The 26,962-nt window shown below is 35.7% G+C and overlaps 2 protein-coding genes and 1 long non-coding RNA gene across 14 annotated transcripts in view; 2 read left to right on the top strand and 1 right to left on the bottom strand.

Moving 5' to 3' along the window:
• The first annotated feature begins 159 nt into the window (after positions 1-159).
• Positions 160-2,820, top strand: LOC119075292 (malate dehydrogenase, cytoplasmic). 2 transcript variants are annotated; one of them, XM_037181704.1, is made up of 4 exons: positions 160-508; positions 1,301-1,424; positions 1,564-2,171; positions 2,240-2,640. In XM_037181704.1, the coding sequence occupies exons 1-4, from the start codon at positions 506-508 to the stop codon at positions 2,504-2,506; spliced, it is 1,002 nt and encodes a 333-aa protein (XP_037037599.1). In that variant the 5' UTR covers positions 160-505; the 3' UTR covers positions 2,507-2,640. The 2 variants fall into 2 exon arrangements, with proteins under 2 accessions (XP_037037599.1, XP_037037598.1); XM_037181703.1 differs by having other exon boundaries at positions 206-516; positions 1,300-1,424; positions 2,240-2,820.
• Positions 2,821-5,185: 2,365 nt separating this feature from the next.
• Positions 5,186-26,962, bottom strand: part of LOC119075291 (embryonic polarity protein dorsal) — a 30,157-nt gene continuing 8,380 nt past the window's right edge. For 7 of the 11 annotated variants that reach the window (XM_037181699.1, XM_037181698.1, XM_037181697.1 and 4 more), the window contains 7 exons: positions 21,482-21,541; positions 14,867-15,193; positions 14,590-14,799; positions 14,279-14,511; positions 14,045-14,206; positions 12,063-13,979; positions 5,786-5,838 (listed from right to left, as the gene is read on the bottom strand). In XM_037181699.1, the coding sequence (XP_037037594.1) occupies positions 12,288-13,979; positions 14,045-14,206; positions 14,279-14,511; positions 14,590-14,799; positions 14,867-15,155 (2,586 nt within the window). In that variant the 5' untranslated portion in view covers positions 15,156-15,193; positions 21,482-21,541 and the 3' untranslated portion in view covers positions 5,786-5,838; positions 12,063-12,287. The other 4 variants (XM_037181702.1, XM_037181696.1, XM_037181700.1 and 1 more) reach the window with 4 other exon arrangements.
• Positions 6,863-18,893, top strand: LOC119075294. Its single transcript, XR_005087361.1, has 3 exons — positions 6,863-6,993; positions 9,053-9,054; positions 18,882-18,893. It is a non-coding gene; the product is annotated as an uncharacterized LOC119075294 (long non-coding RNA).

A 26,962-nucleotide genomic window follows, 5' to 3' on the forward strand; every position in this document is an offset into this window, starting at 1 on the left:
TAGCCGCTGGTTCTTTCAGAACCTTGAATGTGGCACGGACATTACTCAAACATCGCACTCACCACTGGTTATTGTGAGAAGAAATATTCGATTTGGATACCAACTTGAAAAAACAACAACAAAGTTTCTGTATTTCTTGTTACCATTAATATACCAAGGATACCAAGTGTAATACCGGCGCCACGGGTACCACCTATCAGACATCATTTATTTTGAATTCATTCAATTTATTCTATAATAATTCTCGACCGGACCATCGACAAATTCAAGCATCAATCGTAAAATTACTTTTTTTTGATATCGTTTCTTTTCCAACACTCTGCTAATTCCGTATCATAAACGCCATTTAACCTTTGACTAAATAATCGTATTGATTCTGATAAGGAACATTGATATAAGCTTTTTCAGTCTAAAAAAGTGGAAATCAGGCACAACATCTATTATTTTTGGATACAAATTTTAGTCGTCCACCGCCGATCAACCAATTTGCATTAATCCCAAAAAAATGGTAAATATTGAATTTAATCTTTCCGAATGTTACAATTTAGTGAAATTGATAGGAAAATTTATGCGTCGATCCGCAATAACATTCATTTGACCTTTTGTTTTGCTTGTAGATAATAAAATTGACAATATTAAAAAGTGTGAAAATTTGCTACAGTGTGATTTATTAATTTTTACGTCTTACGGCAATGTAAATGGCGCTTCACCCACATGAAATATGCGCTTATATTGCCTAATCACGTAAAGCACAGTATGTAACGTGGTTATAAATTTTTATTTTTCCCCTTCGGGTCGGGCGGTAGTATTTACTATCGTCAAAATAAAAATTGGGAACCATGGACGTAATGTACTGGTTTTCTAAAGAAGTAATACCGATCTTACGTAATAACGTATCTTTCGATTGTTTAAATCACCTATTTTTTACCTGAAATCATTGATATCACCAACAGGTCAACATGGACCTGGTGGTGTGTATACTCAAAAGGGCCTATAAGGCTAGCTAAAAAAGTTTTCTTCTCAAAAATTGTTTCCCTCGATTAATCGCAAGAAAATGATTTGGGGGCTCTTTTGGTAGACCCTTACTTCATGACCTCGATCGTCTGCAACAAAATAAATTTCACCAAACGTAGTACTACGTTTTACTCGCAATAGTTCAACGAATCGAATGAGATATAACTCAATAATATCCGGACCCCTTCTCCCAAAATGTCTGATTTTGTTCAATGTTTTGGCATTAACATTGAGCTGTAGGAACTGTGGCGTGTCATCATAATAATCCGAAATATTACTTTTCTAGTCTGAACCAATTCGTGTCGTTGTAACTGGAGCCGCCGGTCAAATCGCTTATTCTTTGCTATACATGGTTGCGAAAGGCGATGTGTTCGGTCCAGAGCAACCATTAATTTTGCATTTATTGGACAGTAAGTAGTTACGTTTTCAAGGACGTTATTAGTTAGTTATGTTGCAATCCATCTATTGATGCCACTTTCGGCTAGTATTGGTCGATAGGGTGATCTTTACTTCCATTTCAAAATTGATTTATTTATTTTAATCAAATAGTTCCTCCAATGATGGGTGTTTTGGAAGGCGTTGTAATGGAACTTGCAGACTGTGCACTACCATTACTCCGACAGGTTGTACCCACTGCTGATCCAGCTGTTGCTTTCAAAGACGTTTCTGCGGCATTCCTAGTTGGTAGTATGCCGCGCAAAGAAGGCATGGAACGCAAAGAGTTGCTTTCGGCCAATGTGAAAATATTCAAAGTGCAAGGTGAAGCTTTGGACAAACATGCAAAGAAAGACGTGAAAGTATTGGTTGTGGGCAATCCGGCGAATACGAATGCGTTCGTCTGTTCGCACTATGCACCATCAATTCCACGCGAAAACTTTACGGCTATGACTCGATTGGATCAAAATCGGGCTCGTGCACACATTGCTGTTAAGGTGAATGTTCCGGTGGAAGATGTTAAAAATGTGACCATTTGGGGCAATCATTCAGCCACACAGTTTCCAGATGTAAAACACGCTACCGCGAAAATTGGCTTAGTCGAAAAGTCAGTATACGATGCAATCAACAATCAATCTTATTTGGAAAATGAATTCGTTTCAATCATCCAGAAGCGTGGAGCCGCAGTAATTGCCGCAAGGAAAATGTCATCGGCCATGTCGGTAGGTTTAAATCAGCTTAACAAACCCAACGAACAATCGGAAATATTTAATCAATAAAATCATTGTAGGCTGCTAAGGCTGCAAGTGATCATATGAAGGATTGGTGGAACGGTACGGCTCCCGGAAACTATGTTTCAATGGGCGTTGTATCAGACGGCAGCTATGGAGTGCCAAAAGATATTGTCTTTTCATTTCCGGTCGAAATTAAAAACAAGGAATGGTCCATTGTTCAGGGCTTGGATGTGAGTGCATTCGCAAGATCGAAGTTGGACGTCACAGCCCAAGAATTACTGGAAGAAAAAGAGGAAGCAATGGCTGTGTGCTCAGCAGATTGACTAGATAAATCAAGCAAATTGTAATTTCTTTTTCTTTTTCTTTTTCGATTCAATGTGTTGACAATATAGTGACTTTTCCATAGAAAAATCGAAATAACGCAGGTAGTTTACACAATAAAAAGGATTCCAGTTTGTTTGAAAATTTAGTTTGCCCGCAAATTCACAAATTTATTTCTCTTGAATTTGTAAATTTTTTTTTCTCGTTTATTTGATAAATATTGGGCGAGGTTAATCATAATTTGGATAATGCTTGGCATTAACATACAGAGATTTTTATCATTCGTTTAAATAAAAGTAAATATTGCATTTAAAAATGTTTGTGTTTAAAGTATGGTTTTGACTCAACAGAAAGTACTCCGTGTGAGAGCCGTGAGAAAGCTAGCTGTCAAGGAAACAAAGCAAAAATTAAAAAAAATCTATTTCGTCTCTCAGACCTAAGAGTAATTATACTATTATAGTATAATTACTCTAAGTCTCAGACGGAGTACTTTTTTGCAAGTGGAAATTAAGCTTAACTTCCTTTTGACTGTAGGGAGATGCGGGAAAAGACAATAAAAAGCATTAGATTCAATTTGGTGCAAAAAGGCCGCGTCGCAACCTAAGAGTAATTATATCCAACAGTTCATGATCTTTTTGGTCCAACGTTCGTCTGTCCTTCTTGCAATATGACCCGCCCAGCTCCATTTCAGAGATGCTATTCTTTCCATGACATCAACGACCCCTGGTTTGTTGTCGAATCCATTGATTTGTCATTCTGTCTCTGAGTGTTATTCCAAGCATACTCCGTTCCATGGCTCTTTGTGTCACTCTCAATTTAACTTCGGATGCTTTCGTTAAAGTTAACGTTTCCGCTCCATAAGTGAGCACTGGAAGGACACAAGTGTCGAAAACTTTGCGTTTCAGACTATTATTCATTTTTTTGAAAATTAGTCTGAGTTTTCCGAACGCTGCCCATGCAAGACCAATCCTACGTCTTATTTCTGCAGTTTGGTTGTCCAGACCTAACTTCAGTTTATGTCCTAGACTCGTTCAGGGGCGGATCCAGCTTTTGCTCTGACCCAGGCGGATAGAAGAAAAAAGTTTCTGACCCAGGCGCCTTTTGTTTGAACTAAAATTTTCTATGTAAAAATCTTCTTCTGACCCCCGGCAACCGCCTCGACCGCACATAGGTGGATCCGCGCCTGGACTCGTTCAATGACAGTGTCACCAATTTTGATTTCTCTATCGTCCCCGATGTTGGTCATGACTTTTGTTTTCGATAAGTTCATCTTGAGGCTAACTTTGCTTGCCTCTTCACTTAACTGTTGTAGCATAAGCTGAGCCTGACCTAGATTCGCTGCTATCGGTACAATGTCATCAGCAAAGCGGAGATTGCTTAATCCATTTAATCCATTAAATCCATTTAATCCATTTAATCCAAAAAAAATTTTTAGTTTTACCGAAATAATTAGGCTACCCACCTAAAAAATTTGTAAACTAATTACGAAAATTAGATCTGCACGATCTCCAGGGCGTTTAAGTACTCGTGAGGTATAGAAAAAAAATTTTTGGTAAAAATAGTATTAAATTTATTTAATCCATTTATTCCGCTTTACACCAAAAACTTCTAAAAGTGGAATTTTACGCTTTTTAACGTTGTAGTACGTCGTTCAATCAAAATCAACCATTTTTAAGACTTTTAAAGTATTTGGTAAAATTAAGTTTTTCCTATTTAATCCATTTAATCCAATTTTTATTCCATTTAATCCATTAAATCCATTTAATACCATTTAATACCATTTAATCCATTTAATCCATTTAATCTAGAAGTGAGTGACCCCTCGACTTCTGCCTATTTTCTTGACTATCACTTTAGTATTTCGGAACCGATTTTTGAAATTTTTGTTTCCTTCCAATAAAGGAATCGATGGAGAATCAAATTCTTGAGGTCTGGTTCACAGATCAAAGAAATTGATCTAATGTTATGGAATGTTCACGATCGAGTATTTACCTTAATTGTTGATTGCCCATAGTTATAGTAGTTCTGGACCGATTTTCAAAAACTTTATTCCCATCTGCGAAGAATGCAAAAAAATGCCTATGTAACTTAACCGCACATCTTGGTGAGGGTCAGGTCACCTGACTCGGCATTTATTTTAAACGGGTCACCAATTTTGGCGTATGCATATTTAAGTCATCAAATTAACATCAGAATGAATAAATTTCTGTTTTACAAGAGCGTTAAAAATGACGAATATTTTTGGGCTGTTTGCTCACTTCCTGTGGTATTATCTTCTAACCTTTGATTTTATTGTTTCGTTTTGCAGTCGCTTTGAACTCATTGCACGGCGTTTGTGCTTATGCTTATGTACCTATTTATGGCCTTCTTTAGAGAATGAAGTTTGAAAGTTGATAGACTTAAATTTCCAAATACACAAAAGTTTTTACTCTTTAGTCAAGAACCAAAAACAATGATATCACCCAACAAAACCAACAAGTTTGTCATATGTGTGTGCCACACACTGTGTATTGGGTAATCTCCCCAAAGCTGGTGCGTTGGATGAATATATTTCCCTAAAATTGTTAGCTAAGTGTCGCCCTTGGGCCCTCTATGATCTGGCAATTACATAAAGAACTGTTATGATTTTCTCTTGTTCCCTCCGTGTGTGTGTGTGCGAAACAAAAGAAAAACATAAAAGGTAAAAAATACGAATTTTAACTTTATTTTAAGCGAAATTAAAAACTAAAATACAATTAAAATTTATTGCTATTGTTGCTGAAAGTACCCAAGTCATTTAATTCTCGAATTGCTTCTGTCGCAAAACGTGTAAAACTATCGGTCATATTATCCTGGTCCATTTGATTAGTATTGTCTGCTCTAGGTGGTTCAGTTGTGGCATTCGACGCGTAATGACCATCCAAAAATGATAGGGAAAGTGTCGACAATTCACCCGAATTAATATGAGTAAATTGTTGATTGTCCATATCCAAAAGTAAACTTAATGCCGCATTTGGTTCGTACGTTGAAGACGTTGGCTCATCATTATTTACAGTCGGACTGGACTTCATTGGAGGAATTATCGGTGGAATGTTGAAAGAATTTGGATTGAACTGTTGGGACGTTGTTTGATTCGACTGGATAAACTGTGGTATCACTGAATGTGTTACAAATTGCGTGATATTTGGTGTAATGTTGTATGATGTTTGGTTTAGTATGGCTGGTGTGGCCGGCGATAGTGGTTGTGGTGAGGGGGATATTGTGTTGGCATATCGGTGGTAGGGCGAAAGAGAATTTTCCATTGGTTCTTTCTTTATCTTTGGATCGGTGATGTTTGGTAAGCCCAGGCCTAATTCTGGTGGTAGTTGAAAAATTATTATCTTTGAAAAGAATAACATGTGAATGGGTTAGTTAGTTAGAAAGCATTAATTTCATTTTTTTTTGCAAACGAACATGAAATTTAACGATAAAACTACAAGCATGTAAAATTTTGAGATTTACATGTAATGCTCCTGTTATGGATTGGGGGGTCTGAATAACCAATTATTAATTACTTGCTGCGCTACAACCAGGCACCATAACTGAACAGAACACGCACATGATCAACTAGTTTATATTTCGAAAAATAAACGTTACGTCAAGCCTTGACTATTTCCCTTATATAAGGATAATCTACTATTTCCTAACGCATGCTAAAATGTTTTTTAGTGTGCGTTAGGTACACCGTTTTTTCTCAAGACGTCGGAAATAATCGACGAGGTCTCGACATCTTTACACTAGCTAGGAAAAAATATTTAACACAATATAGTTGTATGAAAAGCAGCTGTCACTAAGTACTGCCACTATATCTCAATTTTACAGCGTTGATCGTGAATTAGTATGCGGGAATTTCATAAAAAATTGGTTGCGTTCTTGTGATATGGAAAGTAATTATGGAGTAACACTGTTAGTGGTATTCAGTAGCAAAAAATTATTACGTATAATTTATCCGTGCATGCTACATTTATTGGGCATCATGTTACTGTCAACGTTCTATATATAGAAGAAGACAAAATGAAAATAACGACAATCATGACGGCCATGATGTTAATTTCAAGGCTGTAAACTTCAAGGCTGTATACTTTGGGGAGGTCACGCAGATCGCCATTTTATTAGATACGCGGGAACACACCTTTTCCATACAAATAAATTCACCAAAATTGAATTTGTATGGCGTGGTGAATTGTTTGTATGAAACGTGGTGTATAACCCGCGTATCTGCATCTGCGTGACCTGCCCAAAGTATACAGCCTTGGTAAACTTTGGGGAGGTGACGCAGACCGCCATTTTATTAGATACGCGTGAACCACGTCTGATGATTTTACATACAAAAAAATTCACCACATCGTCACGGCGATGACAATCATCACAGTAGGTGAATTTTTGTGTGAAATCCGCCATGATATCATCAAGTGTGGTGTGTAACCCGCGTATCTGTATCTGCGTGACCTCCCCAAAGTTTACAGCCTTGGTTAATTTCACAGCAAAATCACTTTCTTATTATTTTTAGGCTCATAGAGAAATATAGTTACGGAAGTACTCATGCAATCGACACTTAACATAAAGTAAGAGCAAATTTTATTCAAAGAACGTAGTAGAAGGTGATAGAAGGGGGATATCGAACAAGCAATGCGAGATCAACACTTCGAGACATTTTTGACATTGGACTAGATAAATCGGTATACGCAAGGTTATACATGAGGAGGTTACGCAGATCGCCATATTCTCACTGGAAGGCTCAATATCTAGATTGCCTGCCGTTTTAATTCGCCTAACGTAAATAATTTCTCGAGTTGTTGATCTGGCCTTTCTTGTTCGGTATTCACCTTTCATCAGTTATTTAAGTTCTTTGATATAAGCCTACCATTATATTAGTACGGAGACCACAGGCCACCGAACTAAGTGATGTGCAACTCAACGAGTCTACGCTTTAAATAGAATTTATCTACTGTAAGTTGAAAATATTCATAATTTTTAGCATGAATCTAGTTAGCAAAGACAGTAATTTTACACACTTAAATTTCCGTGCGCATAAGTTTATGTATTAGTTAGATGCCTTATGCATATAACCAATATACGAGTATTTGCGCACGCAATTGACAGAATCCTACTACGATCATGTGTAGCAGGATTTTGTGTTGATGTGTTTTGCTTGAAAATTATGAATTACAACTAACAGTAGATAAAATGTTGTTGCTAATACGTTAGTAAATGGGGGTTTTGCGCATACGATGTGTTACCGAACTCGCTCCGCTCGTATCGGCAAACTCACATCTAGTGCGCAAAACGGTCCCATTCACTAACTTATTAACAAAATAGCTATACAGAAATAGTATCTTATACCACAACGACTATAATCGCGTAGTGAATGATCCGAGAGATGAAGCTCGACGTCTATTTGTGTTCCTTGAATGTAAATTAGCGATTTGGCCCTTGTGTTATCGAGTAAATCTCATCCAATTTTGCCAGATTTAGTTTTTTATGGAAGGTAATTGAATACCGAAAAGAACGTGGCGAAAAAAGTTTCAAATTTGGGCCCTTGGACTAAGGCCGCTACTTGGCCCTAAGTGTTTTTTGCACATAAATCAAGTAAATCTCATCCGATTTTGCTAGTTTTTGTTTCATTTGAGAGATAATTGAATACCCAATAGAAAGTTGGCAAAAAGTTTTGGGTTTCTAAAATAATATCGTAAATTGTTGGTTTTATTTGAGAGGTCGTACGGGATTTCGTAATTGCGCTATGCGCAATTTTAAAAATGAACACTTTCAGTAAATTTGACAATGCCCAACTTGACTTGCATTTTGGTAACAGACGGATTAGAGGGTTGTAGACGTCTTAGGGTTCCGGGCGTATTACGGCTACGGACGTATTATGGTTACGGACGAAATAGGATTACGGGTCGTACGGGGCTAAGTCGCAGCAAACGCTCCGACTGTTCTGATGCCTTGTTTTAAATGTACCAGACGAAAAATTAGTATATTATGATACTGTACTGATGAGCACAAACGGAAATTTCGAAGACTTTCAGTGATTTTCTATGCAATTATAGGTAAGGTAAAATATCGCGGTTCGTGTTGAGCATCTTTAGTATGTGAAAAAGTGAATCTAAATCAAATAATTTAGTGGAATATCTAATTTTTCTAATTAATTTCAATGTTTTTAGAAGTGAATCAGTAGAATCTAATCAAAACTGAATGTGTTTTCATATTTTAAATAGCCCGATATGTTGACACAAGAGGCAGTAACTTTTTCGCATGAATTTTCGTGATCTTTGGATTAACATAAGAACTTGGGAATTAAGTACTAGCAATATTAATGTTTACTTTTATGAATTATTTATGTCAAATTATGTGTAATAAATACGGATCGCGATTCGACACGGAAAATATCGCAATTCGACAATATTTGTTGTGGCTCCGCCTCCACGATTTCATCGGAAAATTTTAGTTCCTTTGCATTTGTAGCATTTTCCATACCAATTTTTTTGTGCAACAACTTCACATTGATTCATTCCCATGAAATGTAACAGCAGTGAAGTTTGTTCATGAAAAAATAATTCAGTGACAAAACGTACTATAAAATGTAATAGCTGAGTGAAAAACCTATTACATTTCAGTATTAATTTCAAAACAACCTTTTCCTAATACACCTAATGAAATTATTTTAGATTTTTTTTCTATTTCCAACGTTATTCAATCCACAAATACAATCCAATACAATCCATATGAAATCACATTGAAACATAACTCGATTACACATCCACTTATGCGCGCGAGACAGCAGTATCAGTATGAATGTGCGTAACATGTACGAAGTACGTTCATGGTATGCACGAAGTCTTATATGTGGATTGAGAAACTGTGGAATGTAAGTAAAGGGAATAAAAAATTCCTAAGCTAAAATTGATTACTGTACCAATACTGCAACGCAATAAAATTAAAATAGCAAATGAAACAACATTTATTGTAACTTTGTATTTTAATCCGGTTTCCTTCTTCACAAATATATAAATATTATTTAAACTGTTTTTTATTGAACTTTTTTCATCAAAAATTCTCTTACATAACAATTCTTTTGCTTTAATTTAAGGGTGAAAGCAGCTAACAAAATTTCAAAAAAATATCTGTAATCATGATGGCGATTGTCAATTAATTATATATTTGTTTCGTACAAGTTTTTAATTTTATAGAATAACAAAACTTAAATAAATGTTATACTTAAACGTATCGTTAAGCAGAAATGATCGGATGACTAGAATTAATGAAACTTAATAAAAAAAAAATAATTGAAAACATACTATCGTTGCAGTTATAACAACCACAGGTATTTTGTAAACTTGTACAATCCACAAAAATTCGAGTTTTTTTTTGTTATAAAAGTTTCACTTTAACAAGGCATACTGGGACTATATAATACATAATAAATGATTTAATAATAATGATTTTTTTTTTCACACTAATAATGCGCTCTCATCATCTACATTATGTATACTATTATGTACTAGCATACATTTCACATCAATGGGACATATATGACGGAACAGATGTTTCTCATGTGAAATTTGCTGGTCTGAGCAGAAGACGAGTCTGGCAAACACAAGACGCACCATTTTGTTCATCTGTTCCTTTGACGTGTAGTTTATTTTACTCAAAAATGAGAGGTACAGTCGATTTTACTTGACGGTCGGTGGTGAAACTCTACCTCAATTTTTGAGTTAAAGGAGCCAAGATATTACGTATGATGGAACTGGTGTTATTGTGATTCTACCGATCACGGCTTCGTCTCGTATCGGCAGTCTTCACAAAAGAAGTGAAATTCTATTATTTGTCGCGTTGATCAGCAATGTATTATTAAACCGATAGATTGAAATATACTAGTACAATAACTTTGTGTGGTGCGCTTAGCAACCACTCAGTCACTGTGAAATTTAGGTCGAAACATTATCTGACACAATGGGTTCCGTCCAGGTCAAATATATGCACACTGGTTTCTTATATCAGAAAAGGTTAATATAAAGAATATTGTTGATATTATCGATAAATTGCCTTTTAACTGGACTAAAATCAACGAACTTTTACAGAAACATAGAATATTAATTAATATATATTACACACTTGTCACGAAGAAGTTGAGGCTTGCCGAGATTGATAGTGACAAGTGTGTACTCTATTTTATTACATAAGCGAAAACGAGACAAGAACATAGACCTGAAGTGTAATTTTCGAATTAAACTTCTAGTTAAGTAATTTTGACATCCGAACACCGCGCGTATGTGATAATAGATTTTACTTTACTAGTGAGGTAATGTGGCCTTTCCCTCACTAGTGAAGACCTTTTCCCTCACTAGTGAAGACCTTTTCCCTCGCTCGTAAAGTAAAACGCCATACTTTACACGTGAAATAATTTGATATCTCGTATCACGATGAGTAAAAGTACCTCGGGCTGAAGCCCTCGGATACTTTTACTCATCTGGATACGAGATATCAAATTACTTCACTGGTATAGTAATGTACTATTATCGCATACGCGGTGTGATTCCCCGAAAAAATTATTCACCTAGGATATATAAACAAACATTATACTTCTGTAAATTGTCAAAGTGTCATTCGCATATCTTGTTGTCTCGTTTTCGCTTATGCGATAAAAAAAATATGCACGTATGACAAGCCGTCTCGGCAAGCCTCGACCGCTTTTTCATACGTGCATAATATTTATTATCACATACACGCGGTGTTCGGATGTCAAAATTACTTCACTAGACGTTTAATTCAAACATTACACTTCAGGTCTATGTTGTTGTCTCGTTTTCGCTTATGTGATAAAATAGAGTACACACTTGTCACTATCAGTCTCGGCAAGCCTCGACTTCTTCGTGACAAGTGTGTAATATATAAAATTCTAGTGTAAAAAATGTTGCATTCAGAGGCAGAGAAATTTCACGCACGGGTGTGTTAGTAATAAAACTGTGTGAGACTAATAAAGTACTTCGCACTCGATGTCATAGATAACTATTATGACATCGAGTGTTACACTCGTGAGCCTAACAAAGTACTTTGCACCGAAATACATACAACGTTTTATGCCACATAGTCATCTAAATTTTGCATGTTATGATTCTGAGTGGCATTACACTCGTAATAATGTTTAAATTGCTTTTGGTCAGAAATTCGTGTAACTGTCAACTTCTGGCACATCTAGCTCTTATCTAACTTGACGGAAATTTTGTGTTTTTTTTCAAGTTAGAGATTTCTTATATTAGCACCGAGTGTCCCAGAAGTTGACAGCTAATCTCTAAAATTTCTCCAGTTTTGAAATTTTTGAAGAGCTACAACAACAAAACCACATTGAAATTTTATTGGTTCTAATTTTGCAGTCGCATAAGAAGCTTAGTCTAAAGAATTAATGAATGAATGAGATGTAAACCATTACCAAGATATTCAAAATGTCTTAAGAGATCACCGACACCAGTTGTTCAATGAAAAAATTCTTCAGAAATGGCGACATAGAGATAAATTTTGGATTTAAATATTTAAACTTACGACCATCTTGATGTTGTTGACTTTGGGTTCGCATATGGTTAAATAAATTCGATTCATTTCCAATTTTTAATCGTTTACGTTTCAGCTCGACGGTGTCTACAAAATATAGTTCCACGTTTTAATTATGAACAAGTAAGTATAATCTGCAGCATTAGACACTAAATTTTTAAATAGTAAGCCAGCATTATTCGTTCAATTCGACTTGCGAATCATAATGCCGTAAAATTAGGAAAAATTGCTAGCTAATCGTCTGGCTACTTCACTCTGAGTCAAAATTTCACCAGCTTCTACCGGGGCATAATAACAAGATTGCTCATCAAATTCACTTTCGGTAGCATGTGGTGCGATTGATGTATATAAAGCATAATGTTCGGCTTCAGTTAAATCGACACTCGGATCTAATTGCACACCGAATTCACCTTCACATAAGTTCTTTAGACTTTGGCGATCGGCAATAGCAATTAGTTCCATATTACCGTCCTGTAAAGGCAAGTCTGCTAGTTGCAGAGCGCTCACTGTTTTACGATCGAGATTATTACTGAGAGTTGCTGTACTCGCTCGCTCGTACGCCTCTGTACCCGGCAAAGCTAGTAACGTTCCACTTCCTGTTTTCATTGGAATCGAATTTAAACTGTCTCCTTTCAATGGTATGTGAATGATATTGGCGGTCAAGTTCGGCCGTTTACCAGAGACACTACTGACACTTCGTCCGACTGGTTTACTGTGAGCTTTCTTCGTCGGCATTTGTAGCGACTTTATCGACGATCGATTGGGATCGTTTAGGTTGAAATTACTGAGACTTGGATCGGGTGATATATCCGTCGTGTTTTGGGTCACATTAACATTTTCATTTACATCGCTCCGACTCTTGCGTCGCGAAAATAATTTGGAAAAAAATCCTGGCTTTTTGTGCTGCTTGGGCAGCGTATTCGAATTTACATTCGAAGAAGGTGTGGGTGGAAGTCGTTTGTTTAAAGGAGATTGATCAGGAGTTTTCATTATTATTATTTTGGAAGGAGTAGATTTTTGCGACGGGCTCTTCGGTGACGATGACACATTCGATTCGATATCATGTCTCTGAAAATTGTCGTGAATCATTTCATTTTCATTGTTGGGATTTGATTTTTTTACTCTCTTTGGGGGTAGAGGGGGTAATTTTTCGTCATCTAATGTGGGACTTTCTCGTTTAAGTGGACCTACATCGATTATCGGAGCAAGTGGTGTAACAATTTGAGGCTCAACTGCATCATAATGCATATTGTTAAAATTATAATTGACTGGGGGTGAAGGCGGAAGTAAGTCAATAATTGGAACCGGATTTTTGAAAGCAATTTGTAAACTAGTGTAAGTAGCTGCATCATCAAATAATTCGTCAAAATCCATGCTCGCTTCATCAGTTGCTTTTGGCAGCGACAGTTCGAAGCCATTCGTTTCTTGTTCGCTTTGTCCATTGTCGATTTTGAGCTGATGGTCCGTATAAATTTCGTCAAGTTCGGCTACCTGATCTAAAAGTTCATTCAATGTTTTGTCATCGTCGGTCGTATTTTCAGTTTTGAATAAATGCTCGTCATCCTGATCGAATTCAGTTTTTTGAATCCATTCAGTCGTTTTGTCAGTATTCTGATGTAAAGTTTCGTGTTGCTCTTCAGGTGCTTCATCCATTGGTTTCTCTTCTAGTGATTTGTAATCCTCAATCGGTGTATCTAAGTCTATAATTTCTGGCTTATTCTCGCCGTTGGACGAGAGGATTGACTTATTTTCATCTAGCAACCGACTTAGTAGATCGAAATTGCTTTTCTGATTTTGACCCTTACGCGTAGTCCATATAGAACGCCTACCTGAGTCCAACGGAAGATAGTCGAAAGGCAATGGTTCACTAGTTACTCCATCAGATGGTCTTTTCAGTTGAACGTAACACTGTCAATATAAAAAATAAATTTAGCATCGTAACTCAATATAATATGGTCAAATTATCGAAATACCCTGACTGGTTGATCAATGTCGATGGATTTATACCTCGGCGTCCTAAACCATATTGCTACTTGTTTATGAACATTGGTGTGCTGAAAGTCGCCATATCCCTCCCAAACAATATTATCGTCGATTTCTTCAAAAAACCGCACCGAAATATCTTCTTTGGCAACCTTAAACGCATTTTATGAAGACTCAATGATAAATATGTATATCAACAACGGTACATAAACAGACACACTAACCTTTTCGCAAAGAAGTATCATCTCTTTGCCGCCAGCAACAGTACAGGATGCATCACTAAGTTTACAAATTACTAAATCGGACATGGCCTTCTTATCGAATATTGGGTCAGATACAACGGGTGACAAAGGTACTGTGAATCGTCCTCGCTGTTCACTTTCAAGGAATACTTGAAAGCATAGTCGAACTGCATTTAAGTCAATGCTTGATGGCTGAGATCGATGATTGAAACCAGCTGTAAGTTATTTTAGTTTTCAACTTTCCGTAATAACTACACACTTTCTTAATCGATATTATAGTAGATGGTACTCACTTCTATAAGGATCGACTCTTATTTCTTCTCGCACTCTTAAAGCCTCGTCAATGTCCCGTTTCTTCACACATTGTATGCCCAAATTGCTAAACGTAACACTCATTGTGTCGCTATTAATTTCCACTGTACACACTCCCTTTTTGCACCCCTCCTTACCGACAAGATTGTGCGGGTGTGGTCGATATGGTGGGTCCTTTGTGACGCAACTCACTACAAACATCATTTATTGTTCATAAGACAAATTGTAAGAGTCAACCAACGGCGTCAATTTCCTTACCTACAACTACTGCTCTTCCGCGATATCCAACGACCTGGATGCTAGGAAAGGTTTTATTTTCTGGTGAGCTCAACACACCTGGAATCGATCCGGCCGATCGACCCTCACATTCATATCGAAAGCGGAGCGCCTTCGATGCGGGTTGCTCTGTGATTTTGACGAAAGCACTTCTTCGATAACTGTTGATACTGTTACTACTATTCGCTGCGTTGCTGGTGTTTGCATTTGATTGTGGTTGAGGATGGATTTGTGATGCTTGCATTGTGACATCGGCAACGTTATTGAACATGGCTTGTGCTTGTGGATCGGTTGTTTGTATAACTTCAACTAGAATTGGAACAAGAAAATTGTTATTCAACTAACTAATTTCACATTACTGCATTTATTACTAGATTTTTCGTGAAATTTCAATTAGAAAATCAATTAACTGTAAGTAGAAAAAACCACAATCAAGAAAATCGAACTAAAAATTTTGGAATAATTTTCTTCTGCTTTGAGATTGTGTTTATTTCGGTGAGGCTGAGTTACTATTTCTTTTCGTACACCGACAGAAGTCTATTTATAAATTATTTTGCGTTTTGCGTAACACGGTTTTCAGACTTGATTTTCATTCTTTTTTCATTTTTTTAATGGTTTATTTTCACTATTGGATCTACAATATTAATTCCCGCTAGCTCTGTTATAATATAAGACGAGCTACTGTTCGTCAATGACTGCATGCATAATTTGTTTATTTATTGGAAAATTGTAACTGAAAATGAGACGGTATTTCTGACGTTGTTAAGCTGCTATTTTTAGCTTTAATAAATAATGACCGGAAATAGTCACAAGTATAAGTTTCTCGGGCGACCCCATAGTAACTCAATAGCGAAATATTGAATTTTTGGAAGCTCGACTTAAATACAGACCATAGAGAGATAGGTACGCTTAAAAATTAAAATTAAATCCATCGCAGCGTTTAACTCGTACCGTTCGAGAAATTCTCATATTAGAGTGCGTCAAAATTCATTTGTTCCACTGACTACCCCAAAATTCAAATTCTGAATTCAGCGTGACTGTTATCATCAAAGTGAGTTATGTTAATTTGAAATTACTTTGATGGTAAAAAACTCATCTCTTGATTTAGTTGTTCGAAACGTTCAGGTCCAGATAGTCACTACATTTTTTTCACTATTGCTTTCCTTTTATGATATTGTGAATAGTTTGTCATTGTCGACAACTTAAGTAATAGCTTTTCAATTTTAGAAATGTACTCTCGCTTTTCACTGATAAAATTCAGACACACGTAATTCAAAGTCGCAATCATTCGACTTACAAAAAAATTCGATCGATTTCGGTAATATGTCCTCAGCTGGTAAGACATACATTTTATATTAACAATGTTTCACAAAGTCGAAAATAAATCCCATAGAAAAAGTAGTTGTCCGCTCAAAATCTACATTTAAACTAACTGGAAGTAATAATGGCTGAAATAAACATTAACCGAATGTTCAAAGTAAACATATCAACGACTAACGTATTGTTATATGATTTATTTTTTTCACTTTGATATCGAAATGCCAACTTTTCATTTATTTAGACAAAAATGATTTTCAACTTCAATCCAATGGGTCATTTTCATTTATTTTAAGTAATAGGACTTCTATTAGTTATCAGTGCCTTCAGCTTTTTGCCGCTAAGGGCAATTTTTAAATGCACGTCAAATGTATATGGGTAATTCCAGCTAATTTGTGACTGTTCGAAATATTTTCACCAATTGAAACGCGATTTCGGCAAACTTTTTTTCCTTGAAAGCTGTTGACCAGACGCGTCGTTTAAGCCCCATATTACGTCGTTGGCCAAAAATCTCGGGGAGATACAACCATAAAAATGTATGCTTGTTTTCAGAAATTTTTTGAAAATTCTAGTTTATTTCACGAAACCTGAACCGATTTCACTAAACTTTTTTTTTGCTGAAAGCTATTGACAAGACGCGTAGTTTGACACCAATATGAGGTTATTGTAAAATGCGGTCTCGGGGAGACATGACCAAAAAGTGTTTGTTTGTATTCGACATTCCGAGATATTCTCAATAAATCTCAAATGATTGTTGTAAATTTGTTTTCCTGTAGATGTGGACCATATAATTCCACAATTGCTCCAAATGACACGAAATTAAATTTTTTGAAGATTTTTGGTTCATTCTGCTTCGAAGTAAGGTAAAATCACTTCGACCCAAACGTTGCCAAAATTACATTTTTAGACCCGTACGAAGTACTGGGGTCTTATGGGTTTACGCATACGTTTGTAACACGTCGAATTGGACTCCCTGAGTAAGGGGAAACCTATTGTGGTTGTCTAGAGATGCCAAATCCGCGAAAAAAAATGTCCGTCTGTCCGTCTGTCCGTCTGTCTGCACGATAACTTGAGTAAAACGCATCCGATTTTGAAAATTCTTTTTTTTCCCGTTTGGTAATGTCAAAAGACAGGCTAAGTTCGAAGATGAGTGATTTTGGATCGACCCCTCCCGAGCTGTGGCCCAATAAGTGCTTTACGGTTTTTCGAAGATATCTCCGGACATTTAAACGTTAAACTTGTAAGTGATACGTCAAATAAAAGGTATTTACAATACCGATCGACAAAAAAAAAGTTTATGGAAATCGGATGACCGACTCGTGAGTTAGACCCCTTGGTGTGGAACAGGCACAGGGCGGCAAGCAGTTTTTGCTTGTAGGTCGGCCACATTTGAACATATTTCGTCTGTTTTAGATTTATTAGATAGGTATTGACCGTACCAATCAGGGAAAAATTTTTTTATGAAATTATGTTCTCCGGAGCGTGAGCTAGGTCTCTTGGAGTGAGCTCTTATCTGGCTACTCGGAAGTACAGTGAACGTGGTGTATTTTGACAATATCTCGAGTAAATTTTGACCGAATTTCATGAATTTTTTTTTGTTTGAAAGGTATTAACTAGGGGGGTCCAGAATCGTATGGGAAAATAAAAGTTTCGAGAAAGTTGGCGGACCCCGGGGAAAACGAGCCTATATGACCCACTGATAAAAAATATATATGGGGCCGATGCGATCCGAGTTGGTTTATGGGTCGCGCAATGACGAAATATGTGAAAAACCACGAAAATGAGGGTTAATGAAAAATTGAACGTAACTAACAGATGCTGAGGTCACTTCTTAAGGTGAGTTGGATTATTTCACTTCAGAATAATCCAAAGAGACCGATTTAATGATTTGTAAGTGCATTCGCAGCTCCCAAGTCAGTCATAAATTCGTAATCTGTTCACTCAGTCTTTGGGTTCTTCCAAAACATTTATGGGATGTGCATCGGATATATTCATGTCTAACGAGAGCTTATGGCATAAGCTTTCATTGCAAAAAGAAATTTTTTCGAAAACAATTTTTTGAAGCTATATAGAAATCGATTTTGGTGCAAAAATGTCAGGATCGTGAACTCAGGCAATTTTCAAATGACTGTTACGTCCAGACACCAACTTGAAACTTATTGTGTGTGGGCTCGTTAGAAAGCCACTGTCATTACCTTTACAACGACACCTAACACTTAATTTAAATAGTTACCTCGCCTGACTTTGTATTACTTGGAAATTATAAGTCGATTTTTGTCTATATCGATATTGTTAGGTGTGCCCAGACGATATAAAAATTCCAAAAAGTGGAACCAACGCATTTTTGTTGCTTTTGCATCTAATCTAAGTTGTCTGGACCAAAAAAGTTTGATATTGTCGTTAAAAAAAATTTCTCATACAAAGTAATGCAAAAAATGTATGGAAAATTTCAGTGTTTTTCACACATTTCGTCCTTGAGCGACCCATAAACCAACTCGGATCGCATCGGCCCCATATACAATTTTTATCAGGAGGCCATAAAGGTTTATTTTCCCAGGGGTCCGCCAACTTCCTCGACACTTTTATTTTTTGGACCCCCCTAGTATTAACGAATGTAAAGCGTCGGTACTATTTCCGGTCTCCTAACAAAATGGCTGCCGGCGGCCATATTGGATTTTAGTAAAATAGAAATATCTTGGGAAAAATGATACTTAGAGAGTTTCTGTTAATATGGAAATAATTTGTTATGTGTGTGGGGTTTCAGGGATTCCATATACGGACATCTATATATACCTATATACAGCTATATTGAGCTATATACAGGCATATAGAGCTATATACAGGCATATAGAGCTATATAATAGCATATATTTATCTGTGAAATGTTTATTTATAGTGAAATATAGTTAAATATAGCGGTATATAGCTGTTTAAATAGGAATTTATGAAATTTGTCTTCGTACGGGGCTGTCTATATTGCCTCTTATCACTTTTTTAGACATATCTCCCCAAAATTTTGGGTTACCAACCTCATATTGGGCTTAAACTGCGCGTCTTGACCATAGCTTTCAGGGAAAAAAAAGTTTACCGAAATCAGTTTTTATTTGGTGAAAATATTTCGAAAAGTCACAAACGTGTAACGCAACTAACCGCCGACTTTTGCGATCACACAAGTCAGACTTCGCAGGCTAAAAATTCCAATTCTTGTTGGTATGAAAGCACTATGTCTCCTGAGTATTAGAAAATTTATAGACTGATTTGTTACCGCAAAACATAGCCAGCACAATTAACTTTATGACTCACAGATAACGAAATTTGTAACGCAACTAACCATGGAATTACCCATATATGTGTATTAGTACATTACGTTCGAGGTTCCCCTTCGGATCCGGCCATAACATCGTCAAAATAAAAATTTGGAGCTTCGAACGCCCCTGGAAAGAATGGTTTGCAATTTATATTTGCCACAAAATTCTCAGATAAATTTATTTGTCACAATTATATTTTATTATTTGCCACAAATATATTTTTAAATAATTCGGCATAAATAATTGAATATTTGGGACAAATAAAATGAAAGCAATTTTATTTTGCTTTTACCTTATTTAATTTATTTATACCGATACATTTAAAAATATATTTGTGGCAAATAATTAAATATATTTGGGACAAATATTTATATATTTGCTACAATTTTTTTCACTATTAAATATTTAATTTTTTTCCCTTGCATATTCCTTCTATATCGCCGCAAGTGTACCAACTTAACATTTCTCTGTTTGATCTATAATTGAATATTATAGTGAAACAAATCGCCATCATATCGTACGCGATCTCAGGACTCCGCTAAAGTAATTAGCTAGTCTATGTAACATAGATGCAGGACAAGTGTATGAAAAATGTCTTAAGATTTAAGCGTAAAACAAAGACTATTGAATTGCTTCAAAGTCTAAGATTGATGAGTGTGCGTGAGTCAATAGTTTATACGATGTTATTCAGGACATTCGATATTTGTAACGTTGCGCATTGGCAACGGACCATTAGAATATCATATGAGTGAGTGTTACATAGAAAGCGTAGTGAAACTGAAACAAAGAGGCTTTTTTTAGCGTTACGGGCTGAGCCTACATACATAACGCTCAGTGACGAGGACAACTATGAGTAAATCATCAGAAAATCTCCTTTTTACATTTTAATTCAACATCTGAGGAAATTACTGAGGAAATCTCATTTTGTAAATTTCAGAAATTGTTAAAAGAACATGGAATTAGCGACAGGATTAATTCCTAAATGTTTAATGTAATTGTGGTAAGTTATTTGAATGGAAATTATTCTAAATAAATTATCCATTGATTCATTCATCTGCCGAGCGTTAGGACTTAGAAATCATGATATGATCACTCACTACAGCTTCTAGCTAGCATGAACATAGAAAATATTCGGAAGTTGATGAAATCACAGTAGGCACTGCGTCTATCTCATAAAAATAGATGACACTAACGCCTCCAAGTCAATTCAGTCCGATATTGGTCCGATAGAAAAACGAATTTCTTTAACAGCTCTCGCAGTTTCAAAATAAGGGATTACTCGTGGATTATTTTACAAACTCAAGAGCCATTACTACCTTGTTTACTTGAGATGAAATGTTACGTCTAGATTAGAATAATAACTTGAAATTCCCATAAGTTATAATATCTTAATAAACTAATCAAATTCAAACATTATCAATTTATTACTCATTGTCACATACGTAATATGAAGTAAATTTCATTTTTTGTCTGCTACATAAGTAGTCAATGATTGATACTTAAAGTTTTCCGCGATTAAACGTGGATATTGATTGAATTTAACTGATATCGATTTTTCATAGCTACTACGATTAAGTAGGAATTCCCGGCGATAATGCACAATTGAAACTGAAAGTAGATTATCGAAGAGCATTGAAATTCCCATGTCTTCCATCAACTTGACAAAAGAAATGATTTCAGTGTAAAAAACACTACAAAAATCAATTACATTTTCTGCCAAAACAATGACTGCCATTACATGTGTGTATTACACAATTTTGAACAGAGTGTTCCCGTTTCAACATTTAACATATTTTTTTAGCAGTTTACGCTGCGTAAAATTGTGGTATGCTATTGCACTGCCAGTGGTCAAAATTTTGATCTATCAATTGTAGTTTATTTTACTTAAAATCTCAGTCATGAAGAACTTTACGTAACGTTTTTTCGATACTAATTCATCGTTTTTAAAACTGAACTATTGAAGAATACTTACTGACATCACTTATGTTTATTTGAGAGTTTTCATCGGAACCATGGCTTGTTACAACGTTTTCTAAAAAGAAATACAAAAATGTTAGTGTCGTGGTTGAATATTGCCCAATCATCTAAATAATCTTCAAACTTAATTTGCAGCCTCGTACGAAGTACTGGGGGCTCTGAAGATTGATATGCGTTTGTAACACATGCACTTTAGCAGTGTATGAACTCGTATGATATACCCAGTGCGAACGTAGCCCTAGAAGCCGTTTACTGCCTCTTTAAAAGCCTACACTTTTTTCTAAACCCACAATTCACGGTGAGCTTGAAAAAAGTCTAAATAAAAATGTCGTTGCATACGAAATTTTTTTATCTAGGACCATGCGACGAGTTTATATCAAGTATTAACAAAAAAAGTTAACGGTATTTTTTTGAGAAAAGTCAATTTGAAAATATTGTCAGCTCTACTGAAACTTTTTGACTTGTGAAAGTCAATGTCAATATGTTTTGATGTCACATCCATCACTTGATAGCCTCAAGTCTTACCTTTACAACGACACCTCATTTGCTCAAAATGTTATTAAATTGATCAAAAAAGTAACTTTTTTTACTCTATTTTCCTTGGATTTGCGTTTATTTTTGTAAAATACGTTAAATATGTTTGATTATATCCATTACTATTGTTTACCAGTTTACGATTGAGCAATTCTCAGTGGAAGTGCTCAAACTCCTAAAACATTTTGTCGAATATTGTGACGCCAATCTGGTTTTAAACCGTTAGTGTATACATGTAGGTGATGGGAGCCTTTACAATCACATAAGCGCGCAAAAAACAGTGTTTAGAACGAGCGTGGTAAATTTCTGCCATGGATAGAAGACCAATTGATACTTCCACCTTTCCACCTGGCATAATGTTTGTAAAATGGGTCTTTGTAGTCCATCCCTTTATTTTAAAACAAAATAAACACATTTTTTCGCGATTCTCCTCGTGAGAATCTATTTTCCTCAGTACACTTCTATACATGGCAGAAATTTACCACGCTCGTTCTACGCTCGTCGCATGGTCCTAGATAATTATCCATAAAAAGATTTCGTATGCAACGACTTTTTTATTTAGACTTTTTTCAAGCTCACCGTGAATTATGATTGTCGATCAGTGAATTTTTTTGCTGATTTTGCTAATGTCTTTTTTACTTAAGCCTTCAGTCTTGGGTCTTGAAAATTTTTTGAAGTTGACAGTGTAAAGTGGTAAAAATGTAATAGTCAAACCACTAACACCTGAGTATATATATATAATGCCAAAAAAAAAATCTATCACCTAAGACAATATCAGTTGTTTTGGAAGTTCGCACAGGTTTCCGTCACATTTAAGGAAATTCTCCGATTACAATGAATGAATTTTCTTAAGGAATAGTATTATACTTTCGCAAAAAAAATACACATTCATGTTGCCAGATAACAACATTCTTTGGTTGATAGCCAAGTGGATTTTGTAAATGACATCATTTTCAACTGTAAAAATGATTTTTCCATCTCAATCGAAAATTCGTCGTATTCTAATGAGTCACTAGTAAACGTCTCATTTAAAAATACCAACGAATTGACAATTTGCCCTCGTGCGTGAATATCAGCAGTATTACTATACGCACCCAGTTCGGGCAAAAGTATATCATGTTGCACAGAGACGATTTTTGTAGCACAAGTGCAAAGTTTCGAACGTGTGCTACAATCAACTTGTGCGACAATAATATAAGATCATCGATACATGAGAAGGACAATCGAAGCTTGCCGATATAGATCAGTGTCAAATAGCGGTTTCTTCTCTCAAAAAGTGTCAAATGAGTTGTCAATTTCACAAAGCTAACCTCAAAAGATGTTTCGTTCACAGAGCCGCCCCTTGAAATGTATGACAATTTGTGTGGCGTCTCACAACCCAATACTTTTTTTGTTCGATTTGAGGTTAGCTTTGTGAAATTGACAACTTATTTGACAGCTCAAACGACATTGACAATGATCTATTGCCTCTCATGTTTGTCATATGAGCGAAAACGAGACAACAACAGTTGCACTTGTTAATAATTACCGATTTATCCAATTAAACAACCGATTTATCCGTCTAGATAAATAACTGTGACTGTGACTTCGACAACCTAATAAACTTACAATGACAATAATATAGAAAATATACTGAGATGACATGACACTATTAAAACTGTCTAGTTATTTAAATTGTGTGGCTCTAAAGCCGCTGCTTTGTGTTCAAAAACGTTTTGGTGTCGATGGTTCGAAATCTGGTCAACGCAAGATAGATCAGTGCAAATAACTGTTCTTCTCTCAAAATAGTGTCAAATGAGTTGTCAATTTCACAAAGCTAACCTCAAACAATGACAGCTACATATAAATTTTTGTAACATTGTGGTTAGCTTTGTGAAAATGACAGCTTATTTGACATCTCAAACGACAATGATCTATTGACGTTGCTGATAATAGGTTCTGTAACGTGCGAAAAAAGAGTTCGTATTTCACTGTGTATACGCTGTGGCCATAAACAACACCCTCGAAATACAACTTGCATAGTACATTACTGTCTTGCGGTGACATTTTTTGTGGTAGGTTGTATTTCGAGCTGAAGGCAAGGAATGCATCCCACACGCCGAAACAAAAAAAAAATCCCAATAAGACTTAGTGTCATCAAAGCTGCACGACTAAGATCATCTTAGTAAGATGGGTCATGTGATCCGCATGAACGATGTTAGAGTGGCAAAGAAAGTTATTGTGAGCCAATACGACGGCATTAGGTCCAGAGGCCGCCCAAAGAAAAGGTGTATTGACTGCGTGGAAGAGGACCTACGTGAGCTGGGTATTCGCAATTGGAAAGTTGTTGCCGATGATCGCCAAAGATGGCAAAATGCTGTTGTGGAGTCAGCCACAGCTTGGGTTAGAAATGGCTGTTAAGTAAGTAAGTAATAAGACGGTATGGTACTTTGCTGGCTTGCGATCAAAGAATAAGAAAAACTGGCTTTGAGCGAGACGGTAATGAGTCGTTTTCTGATGGCCGCAAGACAACGAAATTATGAGAAATGCACATTTGATCGACCAATCGAGAAAAAAATGACGAATCTGAAAAACAGATGCTGGGTGGTGTGTTTGGTTTTGAATTGGTGTTCAGTGTAAACTAGCAAAATTTGTTATATATTTAGAACGAATTGGCGGTGTATGTAATAAAATAATCGATATTTGAACGAGAGTTTTATATTATTTTAATATATGTAAGAGATCCGAATATATTCACAAAGAACACAGTGGTCAGAGTTTGAAAAGCTTTTGAAGTTTATTTTTAGATAAATTATAGAATACGTACCAAGCAATACCAGTATTTCAACTGGTTTGTTTTTCAATGAGGCTTACACATTTATTAAATCGACCTTTCCAAAATAGAGTACAATTAGGATTACAATTTTCATTAATGCTCCATTTCCGATAAACTAAGAATACAAAAAGACTATAAATAGTGATCCCGTTGTCAGGTGGTTGAAAGTGTCTAAGGCGAGGTCTAAGGTCTTTAGCCGAGATCACCACTTTTAGGCAATGTGCCATAGACACGTTTTCTTAAGAATTGTCTCGACTCAGCTGGAACAAAAATATTACTTTGATATTTGATCCAGACACATATGAGCAAATCAAAGCAAAGAACAAAGTATTTGTTTATTACCTAATAGGCAGATAGAAGCACAAGTTAATACAAAATGAAACTGGTTGATAGTCGTGTTTTAAGTAAAAAAATAATCGCATTTCTATAAAGATTTGTTGTGAGGTGTCATTTTCTCGCTTTCTCGCGATAGGATGAAAATTTGTACAGATATCACGACAGCAGGTATATGTTTGGGTATATATAATGTATATAAGCATAGCATCTGAACCAAGCTCTAGAACAGATTTTCCAAGAGGGGTCTGCGTATGCAACCCTTCTATGCTGTCATTATAAATGATCAGAGTTGCCGGTTCACTATATTTTGGACACACATGCTCTAGTTGTTGACAGTATTTTGATTTCGATAAATAAATGTTTCATCGAATTGTTTATTGACCTATTTTCATTAAATAATAATATTTGACCATTATTTGTGCGAATTTCTATTAATCTGTTTGAAGTGACCTACTTGTCCACGTTTTAAAGTGAACTAAAATTTTTTAATTTGTGTCACTTTGGAGGCTCTCATTAAATTTGTACTTGTGGCGGTTCAAAAAATGTTGTTTATTTTGTTGCAGATCATATTAGAGAGGCCAGATTTCCGTTAAAAAAATCTGTTCTAGTCAAAGCACCTAGCAGGGTAATAGAAAAAAATAAAGTAGTACTTTAATCGAAGTATGCGAATATTTCAATACCTTTTTTTTCTTAATGTCATTGCAAAATTACCATTAAGGCTGCTAATGGTATTATTGGTATCAAAATACTACTCTACTTGACGTGCAAAAACCTCTGTTACCCTGCTAGGTGCTTTGGTTCTAGTGCTTGGTTCAGTGCTATGATATAAGGTTTATTTAAAGACGAATCATTTGTAACGAACAAAAGAGCCGTAATTTCGCTCTGTGACATCGTTGTACCAAAAACGAAAAAGCAAAGATGAGGAAGACGTTTCATTATTTATTAATATATTCAAATATTACCGTCATACAATGAAAATTTTATTAACACATATTGCAATGCGATACACGGATACACTCACCCCGAACGCGAAAAATTATGGAGAAAATATCGAAAATCAATGAAAATCAAGAAAGTAAGCCTTTTGTGAATATGCAGCATCCAATAAGCAGACGAAAGTAAAGCCTGTGACAGGTGAAGCTTGCGTACCCACTTATCATTTCTCTGTATTAAGTAGTAGAATTGTCGGGATAGCTCAAATAATCACATTGTTTTTGCCAAACTTGTAAAAAAGTTTGTATTGTCTTCAAAAAGACACTTTTTTGGTAATTAGTTGCTGATTGTTCTGAATCACAATTCGGCAGATAAAGATACGGTCAACAACTCTATTTTTTTCAATGCAATAGGACTCTATATAAAAATTTTTTATTTATGTTGTACCAAGCTGGATGTTGTGGAGCTTCGGTACTTTTTACTCGACCGTGAAATGTAAAATTAAGTTGTGATCTTTGCTCGATTTATCGGTCATGTCAAACGTAAACAAATTTATTGCGAGACGTTTCGCAGCTTATTGCTGCATCATCAGTCTTTATTATCTAAAACATACAAAACAACCATTCTTAAGAAACTGAGCGAGATGCTTATTTACAAATTTACAGGTCAAAACTTACAAGAACATTTGCTTATTTAGTAAACACCGATCCACCGACCAGTTTTGCCATTATACTACTCTGACACTTATAAACAAAAGCTAGATGACTGGCCAAAACATAAACAAAAACGAAAGCTCTCTTATCAAGTGGATGGCACTTCTACAGATGGAATCAAACTTTTATACACTGCACTGATATT

Source organism: Bradysia coprophila, unplaced genomic scaffold (assembly GCF_014529535.1).
Source record: "Bradysia coprophila strain Holo2 unplaced genomic scaffold, BU_Bcop_v1 contig_197, whole genome shotgun sequence".
Classification (NCBI taxonomy): Eukaryota; Metazoa; Arthropoda; class Insecta; order Diptera; family Sciaridae; genus Bradysia; species Bradysia coprophila.

Excerpts from the sequence above, each read along its gene's own strand:
- LOC119075292 (XM_037181703.1), top strand. Across the intron at positions 1,425-1,563 it reads AATTTTGCATTTATTGGACA|TTCCTCCAATGATGGGTGTT; the intron begins GTAAGTAGTTAC and ends TTAATCAAATAG. Across the intron at positions 2,172-2,239 it reads AAATGTCATCGGCCATGTCG|GCTGCTAAGGCTGCAAGTGA; the intron begins GTAGGTTTAAAT and ends AAATCATTGTAG.